At 43.2% G+C, this 15,950-nt stretch overlaps 5 protein-coding genes across 5 annotated transcripts; all 5 read right to left on the bottom strand.

The window, feature by feature from the left end:
* Window positions 1–745: 745 nt before the first annotated feature.
* LOC115062098 (trace amine-associated receptor 1-like) lies at window positions 746–1,975 on the bottom strand. Its single transcript, XM_029530718.1, has 3 exons — window positions 1,866–1,975; window positions 1,313–1,562; window positions 746–1,081 (listed from the first exon to the last, which is right to left on the bottom strand). The coding sequence occupies exons 1-3, from the start codon at window positions 1,973–1,975 to the stop codon at window positions 746–748; spliced, it is 696 nt and encodes a 231-aa protein (XP_029386578.1).
* Window positions 1,976–2,858: 883 nt separating this feature from the next.
* LOC115062095 (trace amine-associated receptor 13c-like) lies at window positions 2,859–4,052 on the bottom strand. Its single transcript, XM_029530715.1, has 2 exons — window positions 3,892–4,052; window positions 2,859–3,672 (listed from the first exon to the last, which is right to left on the bottom strand). The coding sequence occupies exons 1-2, from the start codon at window positions 4,050–4,052 to the stop codon at window positions 2,859–2,861; spliced, it is 975 nt and encodes a 324-aa protein (XP_029386575.1).
* A 2,158-nt stretch (window positions 4,053–6,210) lies between these two features.
* LOC115062009 (trace amine-associated receptor 13c-like) lies at window positions 6,211–7,393 on the bottom strand. Its single transcript, XM_029530613.1, has 2 exons — window positions 7,221–7,393; window positions 6,211–7,030 (listed from the first exon to the last, which is right to left on the bottom strand). Exons 1-2 carry the CDS (start codon window positions 7,391–7,393, stop codon window positions 6,211–6,213), a joined length of 993 nt encoding a protein of 330 aa, XP_029386473.1.
* Window positions 7,394–9,749: 2,356 nt separating this feature from the next.
* LOC115062010 (trace amine-associated receptor 13c-like) lies at window positions 9,750–10,984 on the bottom strand. Its single transcript, XM_029530614.1, has 2 exons — window positions 10,671–10,984; window positions 9,750–10,545 (listed from the first exon to the last, which is right to left on the bottom strand). The coding sequence occupies exons 1-2, from the start codon at window positions 10,844–10,846 to the stop codon at window positions 9,750–9,752; spliced, it is 972 nt and encodes a 323-aa protein (XP_029386474.1). The 5' UTR covers window positions 10,847–10,984.
* Window positions 10,985–14,791: 3,807 nt separating this feature from the next.
* LOC115035197 (trace amine-associated receptor 13c-like) lies at window positions 14,792–15,885 on the bottom strand. The gene is made up of 2 exons (XM_029492916.1): window positions 15,710–15,885; window positions 14,792–15,581 (listed from the first exon to the last, which is right to left on the bottom strand). The coding sequence occupies exons 1-2, from the start codon at window positions 15,883–15,885 to the stop codon at window positions 14,792–14,794; spliced, it is 966 nt and encodes a 321-aa protein (XP_029348776.1).
* Between the last annotated feature and the right edge of the window lie 65 nt (window positions 15,886–15,950).

Below are 15,950 nucleotides of genomic sequence, written 5' to 3'. Positions count from 1 at the left end.
ACAGTACAGGCCAAAAGTTTGTACACACTTTCCTATTCATTTGAATGAGAGGGTGTGTCCAAACTTTTGGCCTGTAATGTATGTTAGCTACACACTCAGAATGAAGCTCCTTCTAACATCTTTATGAATTAAATCCACTGCGTGGTGACAGAGTGTCAGTGCTACAGGGACAATTTCTGCTCTGATGTTGAAATATTTTTGTCTGGTGTTTTTGAAACTTTAGGCTGAAGCAGCTGATGGTGGACTCCAGCCACATGTTCCTGCAGCAGTGATTGCATACCACCGTTCTTTTTGAGTTTTGTGTTTAAAACTTTTTAACTTCCATTTTTACCTTTCACCTTTGTACTCTAACTTTGAAGCACTTCAAGCACTTTGACTTGTCTTGTTGCTTTTTCTTTGTGGGTAGAGTGGCACAGAGGTGAGTAATCGAGAAGAGGGATGAAGGAATTTCAGTTCATGTTTTGAATTTAATCAGGAAAAAACCTGAAACATTCTGGAACAGCTGCCACAATAAAAGCAGTTACAGTAAAATATTGCCATGTAAAAATGAAAGAGTAATGTTTTCGGATGAACTGATTTCACTCACCCACGGTCTTAATAATTGGGCTGAGCTTCATCAGCACTTGTTGATTTCATTTCAATGCAATAAAGAAAAAAGTATTCAATAAATTCAGGGCAAATTGAATTCATTTTGTAGACTTTGCTATGAGCAGATGAAGCCCCTTGCAGAAAACGCAGCCTCCTCCTACTTGAACCTGGTCTGACTGGAGCCAGGCTGCAGTATCTGAAGAGTCACTATGTGTCTGATAGCTTTTCTGAACCAGGGGTAGAAAAAAGCATAGATCATCGGGTTCAAACTGGAGTTAATGTACAACAGTAAAAGCTGAAGGGCACTAGATGTTGCTTTGACTTGGGATTTCAGTGATGCCATAGCAAAACAATAATACGGACAATAACACAAAAGAAACACAGCAACTACAATTCCCAGAGTCACGGCTGCTTTTATTTCTGATCTCTTTGGTTTTACAGTCTGTGTTTGCTGATGTGTGACAGCTGTAACATGAGAGCGCATGGCCCGAGCCTGAGACACAGCCACCACAAATACTCTGAGATACAAGATTATGATGATTAAAATGGGGCCCAAAAAGGTCACAGCAAGGTCAACAATATCTTCAACATCATTCCCAACATATACACACTCTCCAAGACAGGCGTTCTCCTTGTCTGGTTGACTTTTGTTTTGATGAAACCAGCTGCTGAACACACCAGAAATGATCCAGCACAGACAAACACAGAGCTGAACTCTCTTCACAGTAACTCTGATGCAATAAAGCATGGGCTCACAAATTGCCATGTAGCGATCAATCGATATCAGCAACATGTTTCCCACCGAAGCACCGAGAATTAACGCACCGAAAACATAAGTCCCAATACAAATGAAGTCACTCAAGATCCAGCAGCCTCTGAAAAGAAGAGTCGCTGTCGGCATCTGGAAGAAACCCACGAGGAAGTCTGAAACAGCCAGAGAGAGGAGGAGGAGGTTGGTGGGGCTCTGAAGCTGCCTGAAAAGAGACAATATCAACATGCTGTTATGGCAGTACAAGAAAAAATAAGTGTTTGGGTTTCATTTCCATTATATCCTCACATCATTACAACAGTAAAAGCTTTTAAAACACAAAATATGGATCTATTTAGAAAACCATCAGAGACCTGACCGAGACAAGCTGGTTCAGTTAAAGCCACAATATCTAACAGCAGCCTAGAAATCTGAAAGAAGTGACCTTAATGTGACATAAGAGTGTGTTAAAAAGGTGGAACCAAAAAACGACATGTTGAAGGCCAAGCAGAGAAATATTTATCTCTGCCTGAAGTGGGAGATGGAGATGATGACCAGCAGGTTGAGAACCACAGTGAGCAGAACGAGGCAGGGCAGCAGACTCTCAGAGAGCGCAGCCTCCACGTCTGAGGGTAACATCTTCTTGCAGGAGGCGTTGAGCTCCGGAAAACAAAATTCAACTCCCTTTGTGGTCTCCATCACCAGAGAGAGAGAGGCTGAGAGTCTGAGCTCATGATCACTGCTCTTATAAGTGATCCAGGATCTGTGCGTTTCCTTTCTCACATTCCCACAGCGCCATGAAAAAGTATTTGGCCCTTCCACATTTCCACATTGACATTGTGTCAATAATAGTGTAATAGTGTCGACAAACAAACAACATTGTCTGATAGAGACATTAGTATTTATTCAACACGCAGTAATTTTGTCCATCTTTGACTCACTTCAGCATGATGACTTTAAACTATATGGACTCTGTAAGAAATGTGGAGAAATGAAGCCGCTGATCTCTGACAGCTTTCTGTCAAACGGCTCATTTATCTTTGAATAAGTTTTATTAATAACAACAAAAAAACATTTAACAGAAGAAGATGTAGGCCAAACATGGAGGAAACCATCTGATTTCTGATGATTAGCACTTTCACCAATAAAACCAGCTGTGTGGTGACGGGCCGGCACCAAAGCACCGTTTCAGTGCTGAGGGGCTTTAAGAGACTGAACCTTTGTCTGTCACTTGGAGACGGTTCCTGGAGTACGGCTGGCATCATAATCAGTCTGTCTCCGCTCGCTGCCCTGGTGGTGCTGCTTTTTGGTAAATGATCATTTTCAGCCACTTTTGGACACAACTTGGGGCAAATCAAGGTAAAGCATGATGGGATGATGGGAGAGTGATCGTAGAAGATGGAGAACAAATGGCGACTTTGACGATAACACAGTTTAATTTGTGTACACTTTATTGAAGACCATGTCCGGATCGTTTCAATTCACAAAGAAAAATATTCACTAATTCCATCTCAGCCTCCTCCTACATGAACCTGGTCTGACTGGAGCCAGGCTGCAGTATCTGAAGAGTCACTATGTGTCTGATAGCTTTTCTGAACCAGGGGTAGAAAAACACATAGATCATCGGGTTCACACAGGAGTTAATGTACAACAACCAAATCTCAATGCCTGCAGTTTCTTCCCCAATCAACTGGTATTCATGTGCAACTATGAAACAATAATACGGTGCTGAGCACAGAAGAAACACAGCGACTACAACTCCCAGAGTCCGGGCTGCTTTTATTTCAGATTTCTTTGGTTTTACAGTCTGTGTTTGCTGATGTGTGACAGCTGTAACATGAGAGCGCATGGCCCGAGCCTGAGACACAGCCACCACAAATACTCTGAGATACAAGATTATGATGATTAAAATGGGGCCCAAAAAGGACACGATCAGGTCAGCAGATGTTTCTACATAACTAAGTTGAATTACACAGTCTCCATAACAGGGGTTATCCCTGTCTGGTTGTTTTAGGAAATGTCTCAGTATCCAGCTGCTGTGAACAGCAGAAAATGTCCAGCACAGACAAACACAGAGCTGAACTCTCCTCACAGTAACTCTGGTGGAGTAAAACATGGGCTCACAAATTGCCACGTAGCGATCAATTGATATGAGAACCATGACTCCGACTGAAACACTGACAAGGAGGTAACCTAAAAAATAATTCACCGCGCACATGATGTCACCCCAGAACCAGCAGCCGACGGGGATTTCAGCCGGCATCAGCAGGAAACCCACGAGGAAGTCTGCAACAGCCAGAGAGAGGAGGAGGAGGTTGGTGGGGGTTTGGAGCAGCCTGGAAAGAGACAATGGAAGTTATAATTTTACATCTTATACATATATTCAATCAGCCACAGTTTATTCACCCATTCACAAAATCTCAATATCCTACATATCAGAGAAAAGCATCACTCAAAACTATTTCCTCACTGCTCTAACAAATAAAATTAAACCAAACAAAAAAATCCCATTGAAGGTCGTAAAGAGAAATATTTATCTCTTTATTTATCTCTGCCTGAAGTGGGACATGGAGATGATGACCAGCAGGTTGAGAACCACAGTGAGCAGAACGATGATGGATAACACAGTGAAAATCAGTGACGTCTCCAGGAGAGGACCCGTCGCCTTCTTGCAGGAGTTGTTGACTTCAGGAAAGCAGAGTTGAGTTTCCTCCATATTACATCGGATACAGAGGAGAAGTGGCTCTGATTAAAGCTCTGTGTCAGACAGCTGATTTATCTCCTCCTTTCCTCCCCTCTTTTATGCAAAGCCCATCTTGTCAGCATGTGAAATCCCAGAACATCCAGCTCTGGCTCTTAGTGGCTTCACAAAAAAAAAAAAAAAAAAGACGAATTCTAGAAGCAAAGCGACCACATGCTGATTTGTTTGCCATCATGTGGCGTGTCCCTAAAACTGAAAAAAGTAGTTGTTTGTCCCTACAGGTTGGTCAGTGGGACAGCAAACGCGACACAAGAGTCCTGAGCAGTCCCCCCTGTGGGGACAGGCCTGTGTTGTCCTTCACCTCCAAAGTGGACCTCGGCCTGCTGGATCCGGATCAGGATGGTCAGGTCTCACTCTAACACACATCTGGATCATCAGCAGGCCCGTTCTGGACGCTGTACAACGCATGTGACAACACAAGAGACCATCAGATCAGGTCCCGCAGGAGCTTGTCCCCTCTGAGAGACACAACTTTATAACCAAACACACTAACGACACAAAAACGGTACGATGAATGAGGAACAAAATCTCAGTTTACTGATTATTATTGAAGCTGCAACTGAGACTTCTCTCGCTACTGGTTTCTTTATCACTGACTGACTCAGAGTATGAAGTACACCCAGAACGAGTGTGTGTGAAGGCATCATCATTATTATTATTATATTATTTATATAATATTGACCCTCAGCAGTTTTTCAGGTGGTCTGTTGGAGGTTAGGACTGCAGCGTTACAGTCAGAATGAGTCTTAGATTAAAGTTCAGACATTCAGTCATTAAATGACAAAGGGTCCAGTTTTATTTCTGTCTCACAGTAAAGCTGTACTGTTATTTACTGTACATTTAGCTTCACACTGAGCTCATTCAGTCTCAGGAAGCATCTGCAGGTGAGAATAGATATTATATTCAACCAAGACAGTTTCTTGCAAAGAAAATATGGCCCTTAATAATTTTATGAAAATTTTAAAAACACATTTTTCTTAAATGTTCTTGTGTGTCAAATATGAAAATGTTCGTATCCTGAACACGAGGATGAGAAATTCAATTTTTTAATTTAAATAATTTATATTTCTTGCTAAAATATGGAAAGTAAACCATAAATATGGGAATAAACATAATTCATGTGAAGGCCACGTCCTGTTTGGCTTTGAGTTGTTTGAGGTGATGATATATTTTATATATATTTTTTCTTAATTCTTTTCTTGCTCAAAGTTGCAGAGGAGGAGAAATTTGTTTCTCTGCTGTTACACTCACATCATGTTTAAATAGTTGTGTGATTGTTATAAATGATTATTGCCAAAATATTTCCAGACATACATGCTTGAGTTCGTACATATCAGGTTTTTTCAAGCCATTTCAGAAAGTTCAACATCAATGAAGAGTTACATTCATACACACAAACAGCAACTGTAGCATCTCTACACAGTAACTGTACACCTTGAGCAGGGCACCTCGGTGAGACAACTAGATCAACAACAGTAACATTTAATTCTCCTCATTTCAATGAATGTAAACGTCATTGTAGACTGGACTATTATAATATAACACCACAAACAATAATAATAGGAAACACAGTAAAACTCCAACCAGTTAAGCCTAGCAATTTACATTCAGCAATCACAAGAATGAACAGCTGTACTTGGAGCAACATGGGCGAGTAAATCACTATAAAAAAATAGAAGTCAAGTTAATACACAATGAAAGGCCAGGCTACAACAGGTACAATATATAACACATGCGTGTGTGCAATAAAACCTTTCCAGGAGTGACCAGGCTGCAGAGACTGGAATACAACAATCTGATTTTAAATGCTGAGTTAAGCTTGAGTCCACAGTAGTGCACACAGCTGTCTTGTCACCTCTGCCTTGGTCGCTCTCGAAAAGGCTCACTGACTGACGGGAAGAGCGTTTTTGGGGGTTTTTTTTGGAGACACTGATAGTACTCATCAATTCTCCACAGCTGTGGGCTTTACATCTGCTCACCGGCAGACCCAGGAAGTGGAGGAGGGGAGAGAGAGCACAGAATCAGCTCAGAATAACATTTCTATTTGTTTTCAGGTACAATGTAAAGAAATTCTTTCCAAATGCAGCTTTACCACAGAACGTCTTTCAGCTCTCTACAGCAGTTTGGTGTCTCGGGATCCAGGCTTCAGGATCTGCAGCGTCAGGATAAGTTTAATGCATTTTCTGAACCACGGGTAAAAAAAGGCATAGATGACGGGGTTCAAACAAGAATTAAAATGAGTGAGCCAGAGCTCGAAGGCCACAGACGTGGCGTCGACTGAGGTGTTTTCTCCCGCCAGAGCGGGGAAATAGTACGGACAGAAACAAAACAAAAACACAACCACGACAATGCCGAGAGTCCTGGCTGCTTTCACCTCCATTTTCTTCACAGTCACAGCCCTCGACTGTCGGGCCGTTGCCGCTGTAATATGAGAGCGCATCACATGAGCCTGACGCAGAGCCACCAGAAAAACCCTCAAATATAAGCCTATGATGAGAGCAATGGGTATAATGAAGGTGAACACGAGGTCAACTCCCCCTTCGACACTGTTAACGACCACCACGCACTCTCCCAGACAGGAGTGGGACCTTTCTGGTTCTGTCAGATGACTGTGCAAAAAGAAAATCCGGTAGAGAACAGAACAAACCCAGCACAAGCAAATACCGATCTGAGCTCTTCTCTTGGTGACCCTGGTGGGGTAATGCAGGGGGTCACAAATGGCGACGTAGCGGTCGGCCGATATCAACACCATGTTGGCCACCGAGGTGGACGTGATGATGTAGTCGATGACGTAGTACAGAGTGCAGACGACATCGCCGAGGAACCAGCACGCCTCAATGTAGATGATCTCGACTGGCATCAGCACGAAGCCCACCAGAAGGTCGGAGACGGCCAGAGAGAGGAGGAAGACATTGGTGGGGGTGTGGAGCTGCCTGGAGAGGAAGAGTAGCATCACTAAACAACGATGTAACCATCCAGCCATAACTTTCATCCCCATACTTCTTTAGTTCCTGCAATTAGATTCATCAGAATTCACGTCAACCACAAAGAAATCCAATTCACCTCAAAAAAACAACAAAAGATCAATGAATGAAATCAGTTTGGATTAGAATCGAGAGGTGCCTGAAATGGGAGATGGCGATGATGACCAGCAGGTTCAGAGCCACGGTGAGCAGAGACATGGAGGACAGCAGGATGTAGATCAGCAGGGCCTCTGTGGGCGGCTGCGTCGGCTTCCTGCAGGAGGAGTTCAGCTGCGGGAAGCAGAGTTCAGCTTCATCCAGGTTCTCCATCATCAGAGAGGAGAGGCCGCCGAGCCCCGGCAGCTTTCTGACCACAACTCCTGCTCATTCAGCCCTTTTATCCTGCTCCTCCCTTTTCCTCAACAGGTTTTCCCTGATGTGGGTTCACAGAGTCCATCCTCCCTCACGCTTCCCGTCATGTCTTTTTTTTCTCTCCATATTGTAATCCTGTTATCTTTTTTATTCATCATACAACAGCATTATGTTTTCCATAAAACAATGAGTTTTAATAAAATAGTAAACGGTTACTGCTGATGCTGCAGCACAACTAAATATTTTAAGGAATATATCCCCACCCCGCTTCCACTGGTGCAGTTGGTGAGAGGTCAGAGTAGTTGACCTCGTGCTGTTTGAGATAGCTGTCTTTGTGTGAGGAACGGTGATGGCTGGCATTAGGGGGTGACTCTGGGACGCCAGTGTTCACGGTTTAGCCTCCTGGAGGTGTTGTGGGACTAACTAGACGAAACACCGGTAAAAGGAGGTTCCCACCTGATGACCCCAAAGACATGATAGCTACCACCGCTCACTGGCCTAGTTGGATATTATCTGTAGGGCACATAGAGCAGGGTGAAAGTTTGTTGTTAGGCAGTTCATCACTTAGTCTGGTCCATTTTTTGTCGCACAAGTTTTGTGTGTTTTCTCTAAAAGTTGGTTGTTGGACCAGCATCAAGTCTATGCCAGAGTCTTGGATGTCCTGGCCCCCATTTCTACTGTTCTGGAGTCCACAGCTCCTCACTGAGCAGACGTGAAGTCCACTGTGTCCCTGCTGGAGCAGAGCCAGACCGCCCTACTGGACCACAATGATGAGAATCCAGCTCCCTGACTGATGCTTTAGTTGCCAGACTCCGGTTCTGTATCTAACTCATCTTTGTTGTCACCTTTCCAATGACCTCCAGAGCTGTCCTGCCGTTGTGGCGGTACTGGTGCAGCAAACGTTCACAGTAAGTGTTAGTTGGACATGTTAGGACCGTCGTTGTGCGAGGGGAAGGCCACCAAATGAATTTTGAATATTTTCTCATCAAACCTGATCCTACATGACTTACATGACTGAACACCCCCCTTATAAATTCTGTTGTCTATGGACAGTGAGAGGAAGCTGGAGAACCAGCACAGAAAGGCCTCAGGGCCGGGATCAAACCCAGAATCCTCTGAAGGCTTACATGTGACCTCAAAGTGAAAATGAACAAATTGACTTTGTCTGCTGATTTGAAGGAGCGAGTTCTTTCAGCAAAGACTGCGTGCATAGATGTGTGAGTAAAGTTACATAACAAACACTTGAAGGTGATGACGCCGATGTTGTCAGCTATAAATAAAATGTTCACTGTTTACTCTGAACTTTTGGCCTCTCGAGCAAAGTTCATGTTTTTTAGGAATCTGCAGTCACATTGGTCATTTTAAAACATTTAGAATCTCAATCACAAAAGTTTCCTTATTACGATCATACAAAAATCAGTTTTTTGCTGGTTATATATTGAAAATTGAACTTTAACGACCCAGCAGTTAAATTTCTCAGCTCAGTTCCTTGGTGATATAAAAAAATGATAATTATCAAAGAGATTATTTTACTGTCTGATTGGACTTTTGAACTGTCACAAACAACAAAGCATCGACTCTTTTGTGCTTTTTGTGATTTGGATGAAAAGCAGCTCAGTTTTCATGATCTGAGGTTACATCAGAAAGTTCAAGAGGTCAACAACATTGTTTCTATTTACTTCGGTGGCTTATGCAATGACAGTGATAACTTTGTGTTTTGATACGAAGACAACGCGTCATGTTGTCTTCTTTCCTTAACGGCTTTGATTGCACTGAGGAGGTGTGAAAACCTTCTCGTCCACAGAGATACACAGTTATCAGCTGCAGATAATTGGCCGACACTCAGACCTGTTCAGCGTCCAGAGGCCGCGGGTGCTGCAACAATATGTGTTTGTGTTTGTGCTGCGGAGAAAGTGAACTCTGTTTAGTTTTCTGATTTAATAACACACAAAGGGAGTAATCAGTGCAGTCTATTAATAATCAACATTACGTAATGAGCTCAAGCTAGTTTGATCAGACAAAAACTTTACAGAGACATTAAATAACAGTTTATCAGCAGTACACAACAACAAAGTTATGATGTTTATGACAAATTGTGTTCAGCTATCATATCATACAACAATCTTTTATTATAAGCAAATATAAATGTTTATTTTATGTGTTTCTGTGGAGGCTGCTGCATGAGCAGACACTGACTGTTGAACTTAAAGCAATTATAATAATATAACATGTCATCACATCATTTTTGGCGGACTTGAAGCTGCTGCAGAACATATTTAACATGCGTTCAGACTTTTGAATTAGTAAACATCTCTCTCTACAGTATTCTGGTCTCACTGGAGTCCGACCTCAGTATCTTCAATGTGACAATGAGTTTGACAGATTTCATAAACCAGGGATAACAGAAAGCATAAATGATGGGGTTCAGACAGGAGTTAAAGTAAAACAACCAGCTCTCTATGTGGACGGTGGTGATGCTAAACGAGTTGCTCTGGCTCGTAAGACTGAAGCAGTAATATGGACAAAGACACATCAGAAACACAACCACGACAACACCGAGAGTCTTGGCTGCTTTCAGCTCAGACCTCTTAGCCAGAAAAGTCCCCGAACGTTGAGAGCGCATGGCTCGAGCTTGAGAGACGGCCACCACAAACACTCTCAGATACAGGACAATGATGACGGACACCGGACCGATGAAGGTCAACATGACATCGAGGACTCCTGCGATGTAGTTGATGACAATCACACACTCTCCGGAGCAGGAGTTGTACCAGTCTGGCTGTGTGATGTTCTCCTTCATTACAACGCTGTTGTACAGCAGAGAGCAGACCCAACACAGACCAGAACAGACCACGACTCCTCTTACAGTCACTTTGTCAGAGTAACGCAGGGGGTCACAAATGGCCACGTAGCGGTCGACAGATATGAGGACCATAGTTCCCACTGAGGCCGAGGTGATGATGTAATCCAAAAGAACAGACAGAGTACACAAGTGGTTACTGAGGGTCCAACAGCCGTCTGAGAGGAGGATCTGAAAGCACATGAGGAGGCCCACAAAGAAATCTGAGACTGCCATAGACAAGAGGAGGAGGTTGGTGGGGGTCTGCAGCTGCCTGGATTAAAGGAGGAACATCACACTATTGTTACAATATATGACATTTATAATCACACATAAACATCATCTGAAATCATAAATCAATGACATATTTTGCTGAAAAAGAGGAAATGTGTCAACTACTTGAAGTGTGAGATGGAGATGATGACCAGCAGGTTGAGAGCTGCGGTGAGCACGGAGATGGACGACAGCAGGATGTAGACGAGCACGGCCTCGGTCTCCGAGCGCTTCGGCTTCCTGCAGGAGGAGTTGAGGAGCTGTGGAAAGCAGAGTTCAGTCTCCTCCAGGCTCTCCATCATCAGAGAGGAGAAGCTGCTGGAGCTCCTCCAGATTTCTGACCAAACCTCTCACACATCCAGCTGATTTATCTCTTTGCTCCACGTCAGCCACTGGTTCCTGTTGTGTCTCAGCTGAAGTCCCTCCTCCTTCCTTTACAACAGGAATACAGAAGTTTAAGGAGGGAAGGCCCCAACTATCGGCCTTGTTGACGTCATCATTTTTAAAATGATCTGTAAGTTTTATCAGCGCTTTGTGGGGTGGAATTATTGTTGATAACATCTGCATGTAGCCCAGTGAATACTGTGAGCTATGGACTATCAGTTCATAAGATAAATAAGATTGCATCACATTCTATAAATATGCTTAAGTTAATTTCATTGTGGTTTACAATAAATAAATGTGTACAACTTTAAAAGCGCTATTTAATGCCAGTTCATTAATGGGCATGGTTTATTTAGCGCGTACTTGATTGACTTTTTGCTAAGTTTACAGCCTATCTTGTTCTAATGCAGAATGTCAGTCATTGTTGGCTTTTCTTTGATTGCCATTACTTCGTTAATATTTAGCCAATCTTAATCTGTTGAGGTAAAGGGGCGGGACTTAGACCGAAGACGTCACCTGAGGGAAAACACCTGAATGCTTGAGGACAGACTGAGATAAGCTGCTGTGACTGGAGTCGGGACACGTCAGGATTTTAAAGATTCCAATTCCTTCATTTATAAAAACAACAAGTCTTTTTTGCAAGTCCAAGTCAAGTCTCATGTCTCCTCTTTACGTAATGAACGTTCTGTCATCTATCATCCAGTGTAATGGTAACCTGGTAAACCTGTAACGTTCCCGTTACGTGGCCAACAATAAGCCTGTAACCGGAGTTTTCTGTTAAAACTTATGTCTACGTCACTCAGTGCAAACAAGTGTGACAAGCAAACTAACACTTACTCATCTTTTCAAATACCCAGTTAGAAAGCTGGTAGCAAACGAAGTTAACGTTACATAGCTGATGCTAAGCTAAACATGTTTGCTAACCGTCCATATGAGTTAATGTGACTTAACTAAGTTACCGATCCGGGTGAATTTTCAGGTGCCTGATAAAACCTGAAGAAGTTGATCCATCCATCGTCCTTATTTTTGGTAGCTCAGACTCTGCAGTCTTTTTTAAAGTTTTTATGACCAAACGGAATTACAAAGACTAACGTTACAGAAGCAGCTGCCGGTCGCCATAGTTACCGTCACCTGAGCGGCTCGATGCCTAATATGGTCATCAACATAAAAAAAAGGAGGTCGTGACCTGAAGCTCGTCAGGCGGGTCAAAGTTTCCCCAAATTTAACGCGCCAGGAAAAGAAAACTTACCGACTGTCGAGTCTGAAGCTAATACTCAATCCGAAAGTGATGGACCGGGACCCGGGGCCCAACCGGAGCTGTGGCCGGTCGGTGACTAACGTTGGGATCGACGGCTAGTTGTTCCATTGGATGTATGAGAGGTAAACGTGTGTTCTGTGTGATGATGTTTAAACTTGAACTGCCCGTTTTAGTTCTAAATAAATTTCGTAGCTAATCGTGGCTAGCGATTAGCCTTGTTAGCATAGCGCCGTTCGCTAGCTGCGTGTTGCTAACGTTAATATGAAACGAGTTACAAGTTGCCGTCCGCTCAAAGCAAAACGTTTCACGGACTTTGTAGCTCAGACTGTCCCGTTAGTTCGGTAGTCGGACAGTCGAGGTGAAGGGGAGAGATCCTGGCGGCTCTTCGCGCTCTGTGTCGTCACTGTACGTTTCCATGGGATACGTGAGTGCGGACATTCAAGGTGAGCTGCTTTTCGTGCACAGTTATCAGCTGCAGATAACTGGCCGACACTCCGACATGAGAGGTGCTCAACAAACTGAGTATCCGGTTCCAGAACAGCTGATCTGAGTTGCGTGCGTGCACAACCTCTTTCAAAATTCATCATCAATGGAGTCACCGTGACAACAGAAAAAAAAAAGATCCAGTTATTTCACCCTGGTGGAGGTGGAGGTCTGAATTGAGGCCGATGGAGAGGATGAACATGTTTCACCGTAAATGTAACACCGCTGCAGCAGGAGGAGAAATTACTACCCGAGTCAACGCGTAAGTTTGGATGGACTCGTCCATTGATTTTACATTTAACTGTAAAACACCGTAGCTTACAGTTCTAAATACAAATGGGAATAAAATCAGGTCATCATTTAGGTGCAGTCCACCAGGAGAGAAGGGAAATATCAAAACATCATTCAACAAGGTAAAGGATATTTTTTGCTGGGCTCTGATCTTACCTCACTTTGATTTTGATTTGTTTTTTTTTTTTTTATTGACTTAACCTATTAAACAAAGTAAATATTAATTTAAACCCCTAACAAAACGTTTTAACTCTTCTCATTTAATAGCCCACTGAGTAGATGAACACATCATACTATGTTTACCCATTTTTATTGAAGTCATTCAAAAAGTGACAATGTGTACACAAACGAAATAAAATGTACTAATTAAAAAAAAAAAGATTAACATTTGAATTCTGCTGAGCCAACAGAAAGGAGGCAGAGCCGCCACCGCCACCTCTGACAGAGGCTGAGGAGCTGAGGTCACCCGGGGTCAACCCCCAGGACACAAGTACTTACATCAGATGTAAGTACACACTTGTGTCTTTTAAAAAATAAAACTTATATTTCTAACACTTATTGTTATACATCTCTGCCCCCCCAACATTTGTGGATGTTGTCATCTGCGTTGCTCAGCCCACGACTGAAACTATTGAACACCTGGCACAGCTGTAAGTATTCCAGACTCAGATCTGGCCTCAGATGGCTGTTTGACGTATTCTGAAACATCACAGGAGGAGGATGATGATGAAGAAACGCTGTCTGCTGCCACAGGGAGAGCAGCAGAATGTATTTAATTTAAAATAATAGAATATAATTTCTAAATCCTGTTGAATTCCTCTTTGACGTTTCTTACAGGTTTGTGTCCCGGGAACACTCCCAACATTGAGAACAGCCGTTTCAGTGCAAGAGTTACTTTTCTCACAGCTCTACACACTGTTGCCTTTCCAAAGTGCTCTGCATCACTGATGTTGTCAAGAAAATTACCTTTTGCAAAAATAAAACAAACGAGAAAAAAAAAAGAACTTAGCGCCACGCATAACATTTGCTGTGATGTGAGCGCACCTCCACAGTGTGTGAGTTTGGTGACGTATGGCCGAGAATGTTATTGAGATAAATGACAGATACTCCTCTGGAAACGCCAGGACATCTAATCTCTCGCCAGGTAAAGCATTTCGAATTACTTGGCCTTCGATAGCAATCAGATTGGGAATGAATGGGCAATCCATGTCCAACAGCTGTCTTTGTGTGGGAGGAGACAGGTAGAAACTCTGGGTTTCTGAAAGAAAACCTGACAGTGAGCAGGTTATATTGAACGAGGTTCTCTAATCTCAGGGTGAACATACTCAAAGTTTTCACATAACCCGCTTTGTGGAATACCCCTGTGTTCAGCGTCCAGAGGCCGCGGGTGCTATAACAACATGTGTTTGTGTTTGTGTTGCGGAGAAAGTGAACTCTGTTTAGTTTTCTGATTTAATAACACTCAATGGGAGTAATGAGTGCACTCTGTTATTTAACATTACGTCATGAGTTCAAAGATAAGTTTGATCAGACAAAAACTTTACAGAGACATTAAATGACAATTTATCGGCAGTACACAACAACAAAGTTATGATGTTTATGACAAATTGTGTTCAACTGTCATATCATACAACAATATTTTATTGTAAGCAAAAATAAATGTTTATTATATGTGTTTCTGTGGAGGCTGCTGCATGAGCAGACACTGACTGTTGAACTTAAAGCAGTTATAATAATATAACATGTCATCACATCATTTTTGGCGGACTTGAAGCTGCTGCAGAACATATTTAACATGCGTTCAGACTTTTGAATTAGTAAACATCTCTCTCTACAGTATGCTGGTCTCACTGGAGTCCGACCTCAGTATCTTCAATGTGACAATGAGTTTGACAGATTTCATAAACCAGGGATAACAGAAAGCATAAATGATGGGGTTCAGAGAGGAGTTTAAGTAAAACAACCAGGTCTCTATGTGGACGGTGGTGACGCTAAACCAGGAGCTCTGGCTCGTAAGAGTGGAACAGTAATATGGACAAAGACACATCAGAAACACAACCACGACAACACCGAGAGTCTTGGCTGCTTTCAGCTCAGACTTCTTAGCCAGAAAAGTCCCAGAACGTTGAGAGCGCATGGCTCGAGCTTGAGAGACGGCCACCACAAACACTCTCAGATACAGGACAATGATGACGGACACCGGACCGATGAAGGTCAACATGACATCGATGACTCCTGCGATGTAGTTGATGACAATCACACACTCTCCGGAGCAGGAGTTGTACCGGTCTGGCTGTACGATGTTCATTACAACGCTGTTGTACAGCAGAGAGCAGACCCAACACAGACCAGCACAGACCACGACTCCTCTTACAGTCACTTTGTCAGAATAACGCAGGGGGTCGCAAATGGCCACGTAGCGGTCGACAGATATGAGGACCATAGTTCCCACTGAGGCCGAGGTGATGGTGTAGTCCAAAACACCATACAGAGTACAAGTGCAGTCACTGAGGATCCAACAGCCGTCTGAGAGGAGGATCTGAAAGCCCATGAGGAGGCCCACAAAGAAATCTGAGACTGCTAGAGACAAGAGGAGGAGGTTGGTGGGGGTCTGCAGCTGCCTGGATTAAAGGAGGAACATCACACTATTGTTGTTACAATATATGACATTTATAATCACACATAAACATCATCTGAAATCATAAATCAATGACATATTTTGCTGAAAAAGAGGAAATGTGTTAACTACTTGAAGTGTGAGATGGAGATGATGACCAGCAGGTTGAGAGCTGCGGTGAGCACGGAGATGGACGACAGCAGGATGTAGACGAGCACGGCCTCGGTCTCCGAGCGCTTCGGCTTCCTGCAGGAGGAGTTGAGGAGCTGTGGAAAGCAGAGTTCAGTCTCCTCCAGGCTCTCCATCATCAGAGAGGAGAAGCTGCTGGAGCTCATCCAGATTTCTGACCAAACCTCTCACACATCCAGCTGAT

Source organism: Echeneis naucrates, chromosome 21, assembly GCF_900963305.1.
Source record: "Echeneis naucrates chromosome 21, fEcheNa1.1, whole genome shotgun sequence".
NCBI lineage: Eukaryota > Metazoa > Chordata > Actinopteri > Carangiformes > Echeneidae > Echeneis > Echeneis naucrates.
The sequence above is the reverse complement of the archived record's forward strand: the minus strand, read 5'-3'. Positions and strand labels throughout refer to the sequence as shown.

What these genes read in the sequence shown, in the direction of transcription:
- LOC115062095 (XM_029530715.1), bottom strand. Translation starts at nt 4,052, where the DNA reads ATGGAGGAAACTCAACTCTGCTTTCCTGAAGTCAACAACTCCTGCAAG. An exon ending in ATCTCCATGTCCCACTTCAG is followed by an intron (nt 3,673 to 3,891) that starts GCAGAGATAAAT and finishes GTCTCTTTCCAG; the next exon opens with GCTGCTCCAAACCCCCACCA.
- LOC115062098 (XM_029530718.1), bottom strand. Translation starts at nt 1,975, where the DNA reads ATGTTACCCTCAGACGTGGAGGCTGCGCTCTCTGAGAGTCTGCTGCCC. An exon ending in ATCTCCATCTCCCACTTCAG is followed by an intron (nt 1,563 to 1,865) that starts GCAGAGATAAAT and finishes GTCTCTTTTCAG; the next exon opens with GCAGCTTCAGAGCCCCACCA. An exon ending in TTTATTGCATCAGAGTTACT is followed by an intron (nt 1,082 to 1,312) that starts GTGAAGAGAGTT and finishes GCTGTGTCTCAG; the next exon opens with GCTCGGGCCATGCGCTCTCA.
- LOC115062010 (XM_029530614.1), bottom strand. Translation starts at nt 10,846, where the DNA reads ATGATGGAGAGCCTGGAGGAGACTGAACTCTGCTTTCCACAGCTCCTC. An exon ending in ATCTCCATCTCACACTTCAA is followed by an intron (nt 10,546 to 10,670) that starts GTAGTTGACACA and finishes CCTTTAATCCAG; the next exon opens with GCAGCTGCAGACCCCCACCA.
- LOC115062009 (XM_029530613.1), bottom strand. Translation starts at nt 7,393, where the DNA reads ATGATGGAGAACCTGGATGAAGCTGAACTCTGCTTCCCGCAGCTGAAC. An exon ending in ATCGCCATCTCCCATTTCAG is followed by an intron (nt 7,031 to 7,220) that starts GCACCTCTCGAT and finishes CTTCCTCTCCAG; the next exon opens with GCAGCTCCACACCCCCACCA.
- LOC115035197 (XM_029492916.1), bottom strand. Translation starts at nt 15,885, where the DNA reads ATGATGGAGAGCCTGGAGGAGACTGAACTCTGCTTTCCACAGCTCCTC. An exon ending in ATCTCCATCTCACACTTCAA is followed by an intron (nt 15,582 to 15,709) that starts GTAGTTAACACA and finishes CCTTTAATCCAG; the next exon opens with GCAGCTGCAGACCCCCACCA.